A 14,880-nucleotide genomic window follows, 5' to 3' on the forward strand; every position below is an offset into this window, starting at 1 on the left:
TAGTCCAATGTATCGTACCTTATAGAAGAATATGTAAATTGCCTGCTCTGTTGTGCCAAGATCGTGAGCCCTCGTTGCTATAAAGCCTTGCTTGGCTGAGCTGCAGGCTTCAATGATGTAATGGCGGCTACAGACGGCGCGCTAAGGAGATCCCTAGCAGCTTGAGTCCTCTAGCACGGATCGCTGCCCGTTCTCCAGGGCTGCCAACGCCTGCAAGTACTACTACTAACTGAACAGGCACCGGAAGAGCATCCCCTTGAGTGGAGTCTGCCGTCGATTGGAGTCTGGTGCCATGAGCTGCAGTATCGATACTCGCCATCGTCATCCCCCCTGTTGACCAGTTCCTCCATGTATGTATGTATGTATGTATAATTGGCACATATCCTTCCATCGCCGAAGAATACCAGGCGTTGATCCATTCCGCATCATGTCATATAATCAGGAAGTTCTTCCAAAAAAAGCACAGTACCTATTCATACTCTTTGAGTTGTCGATATAATAGCCCATGCAAACCCGTACCCAAAATCCGGGGTACTTGTACTTGCCGCCCCGCCCCCTCTGCCACACTACGTCATGTATATCCACGTCCAATTCTTTGCATCACCATCACGAACCTCTTGCACTCGGCGCCTGTCACTCATACACGAAAACAGGGCATGCGTCATAATGAAGTATGTCCACAAGCAAACTCATCAGACGAATATTATCAGTTTCTGCTGTACTGTATAGCAAAGCCCACGTAACCAAGGTCCTTCGTACCCAGCTGCCTTACCTTAGTACCTACTAGTAGTAGTACCGCAACAAGATTCCTCGTGGTTTCCTGCATCTCAATTCCTTCGTCCCCTCTTGGAACTTGCTTCCATCTTCTCTCCCCTTTCCGCTACCTATCTATATATACCAGATAAGAGCTCGTCAGTTCTTTTGAAACCATCTCCAATTCGCCACCTCGTCAGCATCACCAACTTCTCACCTCCCATATCCCAGACAACCACCGCAAAACACACATCACCACCACCACCACCACACAACCAAAAAAACACACACACAAACACACACACAATCATGTCGACCAAGTCACGAATGCCCCTGATCCTCGGCCTCGGCGCCGCCGGCGGAATCGGCTACTACCTCTACGGCGCCGGCGGCAACGCAAAGGCCGCCGAGAAGAAGTTTGAGAGCGACGCCGACCGCGCCTCGGCCAAGATCAGATCCCACCTCCCCGGCAACTCTCCCAACGCCGAAAAGGAATTCAAGGGCTACGGCCAGGAGGCCGGCGCCAAAATCGACAAGGCTGTGCGTAACTTCACCTCTTCTTCTTCTTCTTCTTCACGTCCCACCCAGTTCCCCCCAACTCTTATGTTCCAGTTCTTTTCGTAACATAAAAGCTGACCATTTCTTCTTTTTTTCTTGAAAATTAGTGGGCCGAAGCCGATAGAGAAGCCATCAAGCTCAAGAAGGAGGCCGAGGCCTATGCCAAGGACGCCAAAAGCGAAGCTCTGAAAGCCGTCGACAAGTTTGACCGCAAGGTGGAGGACGGCGCGGCCAAGGCAAAGGGTGGTATCTCGAGCTGGTTTGGCGGCAGCAAGTAAAATGAACAAAAGATAAAACTAAAAAAAGAACGACAACAAGACTGTCGAGGAGGGAAGAAGAAGGAGAAGAAAGTGGGACACGGCGCGTGTCAGTGGAGGAGAGTCGCAGCAAAACAGACTCTGGCCATCTTCTTTGTCTTTTATATGTCTTTATGAGTCGAAGGGGGAAGGACAATACCTTTGGTTCGTTGAGCTAAACTACTAGTAACTGAGTTCATACCATTCGCCAATTTCTACCATGTCATCTATTTTCTGAAACGGGAGTGAATACACATCGTGGATGTTCTAAGCAAGCCTGACCAAACTGCCAGTCGATGAGAACCCGACATACACGGGCGCTCTCAAAAGAAACCGCAAAGAAAACAATCAAAAAGAATCCCAGCCCTAAGCCTCAAACTCCCATGCCATTTGTGAACCAAATAGACGCCCTTTGCTCTCTACTCTTTTTAGCAACAGGAAAAAAAAAGAAAAAAAAAAAAAAAAAAAAAAAAAAAAACTAGAAATCACTGCTCCAACTCCGCTGCAACGAGTTTGAGAATCTCCTCGACGCTCTTCTTCGCATTCTTCGGGTTCTTGGCCACGGCCTGCCACACCTCGCCGTGCCTCGGCTCGTTGAGCACGCACTTGGTCACCATGTCGGCCCTCTTCTCGTCCGTGCCGTGCTGCACCAGGAACTTGTAGTACCACGCCCAGCTGTCGCCGCGGTCCGCGTCCAGCACGAGCGCCTTCTCGAACCAGCTCTGCGCCTTCTCCAGCTTGCGGTCCGCCCAGAAGATGCGCGCGACGGCCACGAACAGGATCGGGTCGTTGTCCACCTTCTTGATGGCCTCGAGGCTGCGCGGCTTGCGCTGCGTGCGAGGCTCCAGGTGCCAGATCTGCTCGACCCACAGCAGGCCGCTCTTGGGCACTTCCTGGAGCGCCTTGGCCATGAGCGACTTGGCCTGGGCCATGTTGCCGGCGCGGCGCTCGAGGCGCACCGACTCGCACCAGAGCTCTCCGTTCTTGGGCACGGCCAGTCGCGCTCGGTCGAGGACCGAGCGCGCCTTGACAATCAGGCCGGCGTTTTCCTCCAGCCGGGAGTAGAGAAGCCACAGGGGCACCGATCGGGGCACCGCCTTGACGCCTGCGGCGTATGCTTCTCGGGCCTGGCCCGTCTTGCCCAGGTCCTCGTAGATTTGGCCCTTGAGCATCCACAGCTTGGCGGCGGCGGGGAAGAGCTGCAGCGCCTGCAGCACAAGGTCAAGTGCCGTTTCGACGTTGCCCAGTACGCGCTCAAAGACGACGCTCTTCATCCAGACACGGTCTGTAGGCGCCTGTTCCCGCGCAACCTCGAGCAGTTTCCGGGCCTGCTCTTCGTTGCCGTTTTCGGATTCCAGCTTGACGGCAGCCAGCCAGATGTCTTCGTTGTTGGGGTTCTGGTTGAAGGCTCGCTTGAGCACCAGTCTGGCATTGTCCACGTCGCCAGACTGCCACTTCTCCTTGGCCAGCATCATCCACAGATCCTCGCTCTTGGGGCACGCCTCCACCGCCTTCTCCAGCACCTGCCACAGAGACTCGCGTGTTCCGTGATTCCGCTCGAGATCCGCGGCAGCCATCCACATGGTCCGGCTGTTGACGAAGACGCGCAGTGCGTACGCGTAGATGGCTCTCGCGGTTTCGTACTTGCCTCGGTTGATGCTTGCCCTGGCGTCCTCCATCCACGTGTCCTTGCGGTCGTCGTCTTCGTCCAGGCCCCAACCCAGCGTCTCCTGGATGATGTTCTGGCAGGTGACAATGGCGCCCTCTTCTTCGCACTTCTCCGCCTCGCTGATCCACTCCTCGCGCTTCGGCATGGCTGACTCCTTTGCCAAAACTTGAACGGCCCGCTTCATAACAGCGCTCTTATGGCCTTGGCCAAGCTGCTCCTGGAGACGAGCAGCGGCAATCCAAATCTCGTGGGACGTGGGAACGGCCTTTCGAGCCTTGTTCAGGACCTTTTGCGCGTTCTCGGGGGTTTCCAGCCGCGCCAGGGCCAGCCAGAGGTCGACGGATAGCGGGATGAGCTCCGTAGCCTTTGCCAGCATCAGCTTGGCGTCTTCGGGGTCGTCCTCCAGGTTCACGGCCTCCTTCCACAGCGCTTCCGACTCTGGAATATGGTCCAGCGCCTGTCGTATAACTCTCTTCTTATGGCTGGGAATGTTTTCCAGCCTCATCGCCTCGACCCAAAGCCGAACGGATCTAGGGTTCGCCTCGATGGCTCGTCGTGCAATGATCTTGCTGTTCGGTGAGTCGTGGTTAAGTCGGATGTTCTCCAGCCATGCGTCTTCGCTCTTGGGACATCGGGTGCATCCCTGATCGATCGTCTTCCGCGCCGCCACAATCTTGCCCGCCAGCTCCTCCAGTCGAGCCGCAGCGATCCAACCCAGGGCATTGTTCGGGTTCGTCTTGACGACAGACTGAAGCAGCTCTCGTACTCGGTTGATGTCGCCAACCTGGGCCTGCGACTCGTTCACCTGCATCTTGTTGAGGCTCGTGATGTATCCCTGCGCATCGATGCTCGTCGAGCTTCCGATGACGGACTCGCCACCAGCCGTCTGAGACGCCTGTTCCAGCCTCGACTTGAGCACTCTGTCACGAGCAGCACCAATCTGGGCAAAGTTGGTCATTGTGCCGTCGGATGCGTCCGTCGTGCTCGTCGCTGCTCCATCGTCGACGACCGTCGTGCCCATCTCTCCCGCATCCCGCGCCGCCGCAAGCACGCTGTCCGGCACCGCGTAGAACCGCTGTCGCAGCGCCTGCTTGCTCCGTCGATTCTTGCCGGTCAAGTCTCCCACCTCGGGCAGGTTGGCCCAGTCCTCGTCCGAGACCGTGGCCAGGGCGCGCTTGAGGTCCGAAAACTGCTGCTGGATCTTGGGGTTGTTCCTCTCGTATTCCTCCCGCTCGGCCTGCTCGCGGGCCTCCCGCTGCCGTTTCCGCCGGTCCATTCGCTCGTCGACCCATTCCCAGATCTTATCTGCCTCCTCGTCCTCCTTGTCGTAGACGCCGCCGGCGAACAATCCCACTTCATTGTCGGGGTCCTGGTATCGCTCGTCGTCTTCCTCTTCCTCCTTTTCCTTGCCCTTCTTGCCGTCGGGGACGAGGCCGAGCTGTGCAGCGCGCTTCGCAAGCGCCTCCTTGATCTGATCTTCGCTGGGGCCGTCACGAGCAGGCCCAAGATCGGATCGGGTTGTGAAGCCGGTGGCACCTCGACCCAGACCAGCGACGTAGTTTTCTGGAGCCGGCTGGCTCAGAAAGTCGCGTCGGGACGTCATCGTTCTCGCGTCTGAAGCGGGATGCTTGGCGGTGAAGAAGAAGAAGGAGTGAAAGGATGACGGGGTTTGAGAAAGGCAGAAAAGCCACTGTCGCGAAGGCAACAATAGCCTTGCCCGTAGGGTGTGCAAGGGAAGCTTTTGCCACGTGAAGATTCTGGGTCAGTAGCGGCGCATTATGTGTGACAAATTGACACCCGTGCTCAAAGTCTAGTACCCGCCTTTCCGCTTATCGATAATTCCGCCTCGGGATACTTTTTTTTTTTTCTTGTCTACGAAAGAATAAGGTATCATCACCCCTCGTCTCCCCCACGATCTCGCAACCGGCGCTCCTCCTCGAAATAATATACCCAACTCGCGCCAAATCAGACATTCTGTCAAGATGGCCAAAGCCGAAAAGGGGAAGCGCAACAACGCTTCCAGCGGCCCCTACGAGAAGCCGAGCGGAAAGGGCTCCAAGACGAACAACGTCTTCAAGTTCAACACCAACTTTGGCCAGCACATCCTCAAGAACCCCGGTGTCTCGGACGCCATTGTGCAAAAGGCCTTCCTCAAGCCCACGGACACCGTCCTCGAGGTCGGCCCCGGCACGGGCAACCTGACGGTCCGCATCCTCGAGCAGGCCAAGAAGTGCATCTGCGTCGAGCTCGATCCCAGGATGGCGGCCGAGGTCACCAAGCGAGTGCAGGGAAAGCCCGAGCAGCGCAAGCTCGAGGTCCTGCTGGGAGACGTGATCAAGACGGAGCTGCCGGCGTTTGACGTTTGCATCTCAAATACCCCCTATCAGGTATGCTGCGGCTTTCTTTCCCTCCTCCTCGGTAAACTTTCGCACATTTCAAATCGTCCAAGATTTTACTAACCTTCGTCTCTTGGTACAAAAAAACAGATCTCCAGCCCCCTCGTCTTCAAGCTCCTCTCCATGCCCAACCCCCCGCGCTGCTCCGTCCTCATGTTCCAGCGCGAGTTCGCCCTCCGCCTGACGGCCCTCTCCGTCAACGCCCAGTTCTGGGCCAAGATCACCCACATCATGAAGGTGGGCAAGAACAACTTCCGCCCGCCGCCCCAGGTCGAGTCCTCGGTCGTGCGCATCGAGCCCAAGATGGGCAAGGACCGGCCCAACGTCAGCTGGGACGAGTGGGACGGCCTGCTGCGCGTGTGCTTCGTCCGCAAGAACAAGACGCTGCGCGCCAGCTGGCTGGGCACCAAGGAGGTCCTCGCCATGGTGGAGAGGAACTACCGCACGTGGTGCGCCATGAACGGCGTCCCCATCGATGAGAGCCTCGTCGAAGGCGGCGACGACCAAGACGACAACGACAACGACGACGGCGACGACGAAGAGATGGACGTGGACGAGGACGCCGGCATGGACGTTGACGGCGATGCTGCCGACGCCGACGATGACACGCCCAGCTTCTTCAAGGATTCCTCAAAGTCCGCCAGCAACAACAACGCCCCCAAGACGAAGAGCAAGCGCAAGAAGACAAGGGTCGCCGAGCTCGTCCGCGAGAAGATCCGCAAGGTGCTCGAGGACGTGACGGAGCTGGCGGACAAGCGTGCGAGCAAGTGCGATGAGAACGACTTCTTGCGGATGCTGTTTGCCTTTAACGAGGAGGGCATTCACTTTTCATGAGCGCGGGGCTACTACCCATGTTCTCGCCCTCTTCTTTGCGCTCCTTTCTCTCTCTCTCTCTCTCTCTCTCTCTCTCTCTCTCTCTCCCCTTTCTCCCTTATTCCATGTTTCTCTCTGTTTTTCGTTCGAGCAGCTCTTCTCATTTTCATATGCTGGTATACAAGAGCCCCGTCGTGGAATTCAAAGGGACTTGTGTTCAAGAAGGATTTCCTTTCCGTCTTTGGTCAAACACTGTTTGATGTTACATGTTCATGATTTCACACACAAAGAAAAGGCTGGCGAGTGGGAGGCGTTTTAGGAGTTATACAGATTTCGGGGGCACATCTGAGAAAGCATCATGATTTCGTCCCCCCCAATCACACAATTCACCGTTCAAATGCAACCATTATTTTTGACGAATTCTACCGAGTATATACATCTGTGAAAATAACTTCATGTATCGCTTCGAATCATTTCTTCCTCACTGTATCTTTTCGTTTTACTATAAACTCCATCTGATGCATCAATTCAGCCCATCTTGCTCCCTCTCCCCCCCACAACATCTCTTTCTGTATTCTAAGACTCGCTTCTACAACAGTCCCCTTATCCTCCTATCGAAGAAGCGCCAGAATAAAAACAGCTGCGTGTGAACGGAATCGACCGCTTGTCATGAGGAAAAAGCGTTACAATGACAAAACAAGGAGGGGGAGTAGTTGCCACTTTTTCATCTATGCTGCGTAAGGTATAAAGAAAACTCCATCCGAATGCCTCGTGTGCTCCCTGTTTTTTACTTTTCATCTTGTACATCTGTTGCTTAGGAAAGGCATATTTCGTCTCAAAGCCAGCGGTGTATGCCACGTCAAAACGAAGAAATAGAGAAAGGGGAAAGAGGAGGAAGGGGAAACAATGAAAATGAAGAGGGCGAGTCTCGGAGCCCCCCGGTGAACTCTGACACATGAAGAGACCCAAAAAAAGACACCTAGGCAGGGCCAACTTTGTCCTTGCCGGTAACTGAACAAGCCATGATATTGTTGAAAATTGCAGTCAAACGCCTCTGCTCCGTAAGAAACCTCGCTATGCGCGCTCGATGTACACAAACAAGACTAAGATATGGAAAAAATGGAAGGGGAAAATAAAGAGAAAAAGAAAAAGGGGGGGAGCGAGGAAGGGAAAGGAAGGGGGGGATGAACAAGAACAAGACGGCATCAACGCAGCATCTCTGAAGAGACGAAAAGGATGCCTCCGTCTTATACTTCGAAATTCTCCGCCGTGACATTTGGTTTTGATGGCGGGTTGTTGGCGGAGTTCGGTTTGACTGTCGTTCGTCCTGCAACGGTAGCGCTGCGAATGTGGGCGCTCAGGGGAAGGCTGTATTTGACCACTCCCTTGACAATGAGGTCAAATTCGTTCTGATAGATACGCTCCCAGCGCTTTGAGCCGCCCGCTGTGCCGTTCCCGGGATACGGCAGCTGCATTTCGCCAGTCGACGAGGACAGACCCTGATGGAACAGAGATCCCTCAAATGTCAGGGGACTGTCAAACTCGGTAATGCGTCCGAGGAGTATGTTGGGCTTCGTTTCGTCCTCTCCCCCAGGAGTGGTTGGATCATTGATGGGATCGTCGTACGGACGTACCAAGTTGTCTCGCGGTCCATCGGGGTTATCCCACCAGTCCGAGTCGGCGCCTCCATACTCTGATTTGGCGAAGATCTCGAGGTTGGCATGATCAATGGTGACAACCACAATGTTGGGGTTGTGCGCCTTGACGGTGACATCAAACATGAGGACCTGCTCGCTGGTGACGACATTGTGAATGGAGACAATCTCAATGTCGCTGAGGGGCTGGGACGTCGCAAACATGAAACCTATGGCACCCGTAATGACCAAGAGGAACATCATGGTGAGGACCAGACATGCGGCAAATCGGTTGAGATACGACGACCTCCTAGAGTACGTCTGCGCCTCAGCCTGCCGCAAGTTGTGCGGGCCACGCCTGAATCGTCCTCCTCTGCGGTTGTTGTCGAGGAGAGGCCTGCGCTCGTCATCCGCGCCCGTCGTTTCGTCCAAATCATAGCTCGAGGACATGTGCATCACCGAGCGTTTGGAGCTCAGGGGTCCCCGCATGGAGGGGTGATTTCTCGGGCTCGGGGGTCCGGAGGAGTGGCGAGAGCTAGTCATCTTTGGTCTTGACGCATTCTGGAAGGGCGATTCGTTGTCGAAAAGCGAAGCATGGCCGTTGTTCGGCTGTCGACCCCAGCGGCCTATGTGGTGATGCTGCCGGACGGTGCCTCGGCCAGAACCGCTGGCGCTGCGGCCGGTTCCCCTGCCGTCCTCGTCCCCGGTCAACATGCCGTCGTTGATGGGGCCGTTGACGTAAGTGTTGGGGAACTTCATGCTCTTCTTAGGCGCAGGACCATGGCCATCGACGATGCCGTATATCGCCCGCATGTTGGGGCGATCGCTCTGGCTTACTATGGAAGTGGCACTGGGGGTGCGGGAGTGGAAGCGGCGTGAGGCTCGCTCGCCAACGTCCGGGGGGTTAGAATCGTATACAAACGTCTCTTCCGAGTCGGAGGTATTAGCTTCATCGACAGCGTTGGCAATTTTGGCCTCGAAGATGTCCGCCTTGGATGACCCTAGCAAGTAGTTTAGCATGGCTGTTTTCATGGCCGAGGTATACTGATTCGCACGGGAACCATGTAGAGTTCTGATGCAGAGTGGAGGGAACGAGAAGGGGGGGGGAACAAGAATCTCACCATTTCCGCTGTTGACTGGCTGTTTACGGGAGGATCTCTTCTTTTCCTTCTTCGGGGGCCTAATGGTTTCTGTGCTCTGCTTCGTCCTCAGAGTACCATTGATGCCATCAGGCTTCGGGCCTACCGCAAGCGCCACCTGGGGAATGCTCGCCACAGTCTCCGTCTCGACCGTCATTGTCTGCGTAGAGCCCTCGGGCCGGGCTTTGGCTTGCTTCGACAGCATGATGGCACTCGACTGTCTGGAGATGAGGGGCGGAGGGACAGAGGTTGTCCTCCTAGACTCAGTCCTGCTGTCGCCGCCATTTTCGTAACCGGGAAGCATAGGTCTGGCTCGCAGCGTCCGGCCGCCATCCACGTCGGATTGATTGTCGGCGTAGGAAAACTTTTCCCTAACGTGCTCCAGGAGAGAGGCGTCCTGCTGGCCGCGAAAGCGGGCTGGCGAGTTTGGTTGGCTGACTTCTTGCACGGTTTCCAGAGGCCCGCGGGCCGGCGTTCGGAGGCCGGACGCCATCTGCAGGTCCTCGGCTTCGCTCTCGCTGGCGGTCAGGGACTGGTATGATTCGGCCTGGATGGAAGATGGGCTAGGGTGCTGTACGTTGATGATGATGGGGGGAGGAGGAGAGGAGGAGGAAGGGGGCGGATCCTGCTCGCTCGGGGGGCGAGGCGTCGTCGTGCTGCCGTTTCTAAGTTGTTGCGGTGGAGGGGAGCGTATACGGGGCGACACGGGCCATTTCGTGCTGTCTCTCAACTCGGACGACTGTGCAGGCTTCTGCGGTGCGGTTGGTGCCTGGGCGTGGACCTGGGACTGCGACGGCGATTGGGACTGAGACTGGGACTGTGAGTCGTTGTTGGCGGTCACGGGCACGAGAGCCGGCGTGGTGGTCGCGGAGAGGCTTCGAAGGCCGGAGGCAGGCCGGGCGAGGGTCGACTTGCGCTGGGGAGACGGGCTCTGGGCCTGCTGGCTGTTGTTCCGTGATGTCGCGCCGTTGATCCTGCCCGACGACGAAGTTGCTCTCCGGGGTTGACGGGTCGGGGAGGGGTCTCGGGAGCCCATGGGTGAATGGGCGACGGAGTTGCTTGCGGACGAGTGAGTCGACGTCGCCGTAGCACTGATGCTGGCGGCAGCAGCAGCTGGATTGGCACTGGTATTACTGGCGCTGGCACCGGAGCTGGAGCTGGAGCTGGAGCTGGTACTCGGATTGGCACTTGGATTGCTCGACGTCGCACCGGACGCAGGCGCACCAGGTGTGGGCTGATGATTCGCCATGTCGGGCCCGGCCTGTGTGGCGCCGTCGCCGTCAGTCGCAGCAGCCGGTGGCCTGTTCATGGCTGTGGATAGGGGAGCAGGTCGTGGGTTCGCAGAGCATGCATGCCAACGGGGCAAGCCTCGACTGGTGCTGGTGCTGGTGCTTATGCTTGTGCTTGCTGCTGATGCTGGCTGTGGTGGTTCGGGCTGCTTTGTTGTTACGGGCTGCTTGAGTGGGAACAGAGGTGTGAGGTTTGGCAGCCTAGGCCCGGCTCATGGTGGTTGGCTCGACACAGGGTACAGTACTGGAATTACAGTACATACAGCGATGCGGGAGGATCGGATGGGCGCGATGCCCAACGTTGAGGCCCTTCCCTTGCGTGCGTCGTACTAGCACGTTGGTGTTTCTGGCCCGATGCTCAAGGCCAGCCAATGGGTTCGGGGGTCGAGGGGGGTGGCGTCAGCAGAGCTCGAGCGTGTGCAGCAGAACCGGGGCCGGATGGGGGAGTGTCTGGATATGCAGGCTCGCACAGAAACTGAATGGCGAAAGAATAGTGAAGGGAGAGGGGGGAAAATGTGTGAATAATATTCGTTGGAGCCGGGGAAGAGGATGACAGGGCCAGCGACAGGGCCTTTGTGCTTGGCTTGGGGGACGCGGAGCGGAAACAAGTGCGCAAAGGATGACACAATCAATCGGGTTGGCCACGATGGTGGGACTCTGCTTCAGGGCGGCACTACGAGTACTCGTACTACTAGCACCAGGAGCAGCAGCAAGGCAGGCATGGAGTGGACGGGTGGAAGGGTGTGGGAATACGATGGAAGGGGAGGAAGAGAAGAGAGGAGGAAGACGAAGAGGGCGAGAGAGAGAGAGAGACGGGTCCGTGAGAACAAGGACATGGGGCGTGCCAGAGTTGGATCCGTGGAGGGAGCAAGGCATGTGCCAATCGCGCAGGGTACGGCAGGGTACAGTTGACCAGGGTTACGAGGCATGCGCTGTCGATGCACAGCCAGGCAGCGCCAAGTAGCGCCAAGTACCTAGATCCAGCGCGTGGGGGGAGTACTCGTACACACAGCGCCTGTCCCTGGTGCTGGTGTCAGGCCGGCAAGTACCGGGTGTTTCCTGACGCTGCGGTATGATTGGCACACCTGACGCCGAGGCAGAGGGCGAGATTAGGCGGCCGGTTGATGTGAAAGCTCGATGCAACACCAATAGGAAGCTCCGTGTTTCTTTTTGTGCGGGAAAGAAAGCAAAAATGGGAGCATGAAGAAGCGATGCGGATTTGGCTTTGCCATGAAGCGGCGCGGTTTCATCCAGGACGCTGTGCGAGGATGCTCTGTACCTACCTTATGCTTACTGCGGAGATGTAAAAAGACGCCGAACGACTGGCTGGACGCCGTCTTACCGTTTGTTACAAACAAATGAAAGGAACAAGCAGAACGTGCAATTCAATGGATGTACAAGCAGGTACGTAGTTCTTACCGGTTTGTTGGTGCCAAACAACTTAGTCATTGGGCATATCGATGATTTGCACCCAGAGCCGCTCTGGCATCTGCACCCACCCTGGCCAAGCGCCACAACATCCAACTCCCAGCCTCTTCCATCGTCGTCGGTACACGCAACTCGTACAAGTACTTGCACGAACCACCGTACAGGGCAGAGAGCTGGCCAGAGCCCCCGACAGCGCCGGTCTGCTGACTCTCGGCCAGCATTGGGATCGCTAGCTCAACGTATCGACCTGTGCATGGATCTGAGGCCCGTCCTCTTCGTTCGAGAAAGGGCTGGTGTCTGCTCCATTTGCAGCACAACATTGCCAGGTGGCACTCGGAAGCTGCTTTCGTAGTCTGGCCGTGGACCAATCGACTGCTGGCCACCGAGTTCACGGCGGATGGATCACGGAGAGGATGGCACAGCAAATGGTGGCATGGACTCGTAATACTACTACTAGTAGTAATAGTAGCTCGTGCCCTCCATCTCCGGCCTCGTTCAATTAGAGTACGATACGGGCTCTACGTAGTGGAAAGCAAGCTTCTCCTTGACTGATCATCCCAACCGACCACTTACATACGATACCTGCTTTTCCATCTCTTGCCCTCCTCTTCCTCTTTGTTCGTAGCCGTTTTCCCTTCCAACATATGACTGCTGGGGTTCACGTTCCACGAATCCCAGAGCCAGGCCCAGGTCAATGCGACGTAGAGGGAAGCACCGCACACGATAGGACGGCTAGCACGTCATGAAGCATATCCGTACACGGAGGGGGGAGGCCATCTCGAAGCACGCGCAGCTGCCGTGCCAGGCGAGCCCTGCCCAGACCCGACTGATGCAGCCAACTCGCTTTTCTTTTCTCCCCCCTTACAACTACTCACAATTCTTGAGTTGAAAATCCAGGAAACAGATACGCCGCAACGAAGAAAACGGGTGTACAAGTAATATGAGCCACGGCAGAGAAGGCTGCCGGCGATCCACCCACGTCATGGACAGCAACGATAACAACTTTGAACAAAACAAAACAAAACAAGAAGACGGCCAAGAAAAGATGGGCTACGTACGGGGGATTTGTACACGATTATCAAGCAAGTCGGCAGCACGGCAGCTGCGAGCAAATTCAACAGAAACAAACCGCGTCCAGGACTTGTTGAACTTGACGCCTCCGGTCCCAGCGCGGATGTCGCCGAGTCCATTGAATCTGCGTTCCACAGAAGCCCCAACATTCCCCCAGCAACACACAACACAATCAACATCGGCCGACCGCAGGCTCCTTTGCTTCCGTGAGCCGCAGCCATTGCGCACAAGACACCAGAGGATGGCTGTATCTGGGCTAGCAGGTCCTTTTTCGTACATGCACTCGTACGTGAGAGTCGTATCACGGCTCGCAAGCTCAGGCATCGACCGTTACTTCGCAATAGGCAAGGTAGATGCCTGATAATAGCGCCCTACCTCAATGATAAGGAGCCTGCCTGCTTCTCTTGTGGTCTCTCTCAGCACGCCCAAAGCATTCCCCAGGATTTTCACAGCAAAACGCAGCCCAGAAGAGGCCTAGCAGGGGGCAGCCAATGCCAGGGGCCGTCCCTTGCCAACCCTCTCTTCTTCGCGGGATAACTCGCTGCAGGCGACCAAACGCACGACGTCGTCGGCACCACCTCTGCAGGAGCCTGCGCGCGCAAGTCATGTAGACAATTTAGAATATATGCTGGCTGGCCGTGTAAGTAAATGGCTCAGCCCGGTTTCAGCCCTTTGGGAGTAGTATTTCGAGCGACGAGGTTTCCCCGATGGGAAGAACCGGGACATGGTACATACGACGACGATCCAGGCCTGTTATACTACCTCTACTACTAACTACAGTACCACGACGAAGCGGCCCAATGGATACTGTGGCGGCTTGTCAACAACAAACACATGATGAGTTGCAGCAGCCAAGCTCTGCCCATCCCGCCCATCCAACAGATAAAGCAGCAGCAACAACAACGTACGTGTTTAGGCTCAAACAAGCCATAAAGCTGCCAGTGCCCGGGCACGTCCCGTCCCATCCGCTCGCCCAGATGGGATTTCACTCTATTTGATACCGATCCAGACATCCATCACTTCAACGACACAACCGCAAGCGACGACAACACCAAGGAATGAACCGTCACCACATTCGACGGGGCCTGTTTGTTACAACATTCGTCACGACGCCCCTCGGTTCTCCCAATCAACGCTGACAGCACATCCCAACCTGTGACCAAGCAACTGGAGCAAAAGAACAACAATAACTACATGTACCTACACGTAACTTGGCTTGATTCAAGCACATCCACGTACTCGTACGATATATGCACACAAGTCCATCGGATCAAGGCGTTCTCGTGTCTCAATTCTCGCCTCCAACAGCCTGTGATGACTCTATCCAAGGAAGAAAAAGAAGAAAGAAAGCAAAATCAAGAGCCCTTTCCGCTGACCGGCCCCCAACGCCCTCCTCCCACCTGCAGCAGCCACCCCTCCATTGCAGCCGATCCCCCAGCAGGATTCTCCCATCAGCCTCTGCCGCCAGCCTCTCACAGCTCGACACGATAGACGCCACCCCTGTCTTTTTTCTGTGCGGTTTCATAGTAGATGCATGGCCCTAAGAAGAAACGAAAAAATAGATCAAAGCTCTTTATTTTTATTTTATTGTATTCTTTCCCTGGATTTTCATTTGTCTCTCTCTCTTTTCCTTTTTTTTTTTTGCCCCTTGCCGTCCCGCTTGGGGGGCTTGCGGCTTTCGACTCGCCTTAGGCCTGGTTGGGTCAAGGCCTGGTGTTGCTTTTCCTGCTCTTCTCATCCTCTTTGATCTTGTCGAGATGTTTTTTTCTTTGTCTCTTGCCCATCAGTCATCTGCAACAATGTGCGTATGCGTATAATCGTCCATCCCGGATCG

General features: G+C 55.9%; 5 protein-coding genes across 5 annotated transcripts; 2 read left to right on the forward strand and 3 right to left on the reverse strand.

The window, feature by feature from the left end:
- Window positions 1–1,080: 1,080 nt before the first annotated feature.
- BBK36DRAFT_1166550 (hypothetical protein) lies at window positions 1,081–1,589 on the forward strand (the record flags this gene model as incomplete). The annotated part of the gene is made up of 2 exons (XM_024894933.1): window positions 1,081–1,293; window positions 1,419–1,589. The coding sequence occupies 2 exons, from the start codon at window positions 1,081–1,083 to the stop codon at window positions 1,587–1,589; spliced, it is 384 nt and encodes a 127-aa protein (XP_024751970.1).
- Window positions 1,590–1,809: 220 nt separating this feature from the next.
- Window positions 1,810–4,892, reverse strand: BBK36DRAFT_1134514 (hypothetical protein). Its single transcript, XM_024892337.1, is given in 5 exon segments — window positions 1,810–1,858; window positions 1,870–1,891; window positions 1,978–2,035; window positions 2,054–2,064; window positions 2,093–4,892. 1 exon segment carries the CDS (start codon window positions 4,877–4,879, stop codon window positions 2,093–2,095), a length of 2,787 nt encoding a protein of 928 aa, XP_024751971.1. The 5' UTR covers window positions 4,880–4,892; the 3' UTR covers window positions 1,810–1,858; window positions 1,870–1,891; window positions 1,978–2,035; window positions 2,054–2,064.
- Window positions 4,893–5,185: 293 nt separating this feature from the next.
- BBK36DRAFT_1132984 (dimethyladenosine transferase-like protein) lies at window positions 5,186–6,506 on the forward strand (the record flags this gene model as incomplete). The annotated part of the gene is made up of 3 exons (XM_024892054.1): window positions 5,186–5,663; window positions 5,763–6,158; window positions 6,354–6,506. Exons 1-3 carry the CDS (start codon window positions 5,259–5,261, stop codon window positions 6,504–6,506), a joined length of 954 nt encoding a protein of 317 aa, XP_024751972.1. The 5' UTR covers window positions 5,186–5,258.
- A 1,226-nt stretch (window positions 6,507–7,732) lies between these two features.
- Window positions 7,733–10,507, reverse strand: BBK36DRAFT_1112799 (hypothetical protein; the record flags this gene model as incomplete). Its single annotated transcript, XM_024889839.1, has 3 exons — window positions 7,733–9,120; window positions 9,241–10,371; window positions 10,435–10,507. 3 exons carry the CDS (start codon window positions 10,505–10,507, stop codon window positions 7,733–7,735), a joined length of 2,592 nt encoding a protein of 863 aa, XP_024751973.1.
- Window positions 10,508–11,988: 1,481 nt separating this feature from the next.
- On the reverse strand, window positions 11,989–13,267 carry BBK36DRAFT_1191440 (hypothetical protein; the record flags this gene model as incomplete). Its single annotated transcript, XM_024896717.1, has 5 exons — window positions 11,989–12,047; window positions 12,130–12,422; window positions 12,549–12,707; window positions 13,105–13,170; window positions 13,212–13,267. The coding sequence occupies 5 exons, from the start codon at window positions 13,265–13,267 to the stop codon at window positions 11,989–11,991; spliced, it is 633 nt and encodes a 210-aa protein (XP_024751974.1).
- Window positions 13,268–14,880: the final 1,613 nt, after the last annotated feature.

This window comes from Trichoderma citrinoviride (genome assembly GCF_003025115.1).
Source record: "Trichoderma citrinoviride strain TUCIM 6016 unplaced genomic scaffold BBK36scaffold_3, whole genome shotgun sequence".
NCBI lineage: Eukaryota > Fungi > Ascomycota > Sordariomycetes > Hypocreales > Hypocreaceae > Trichoderma > Trichoderma citrinoviride.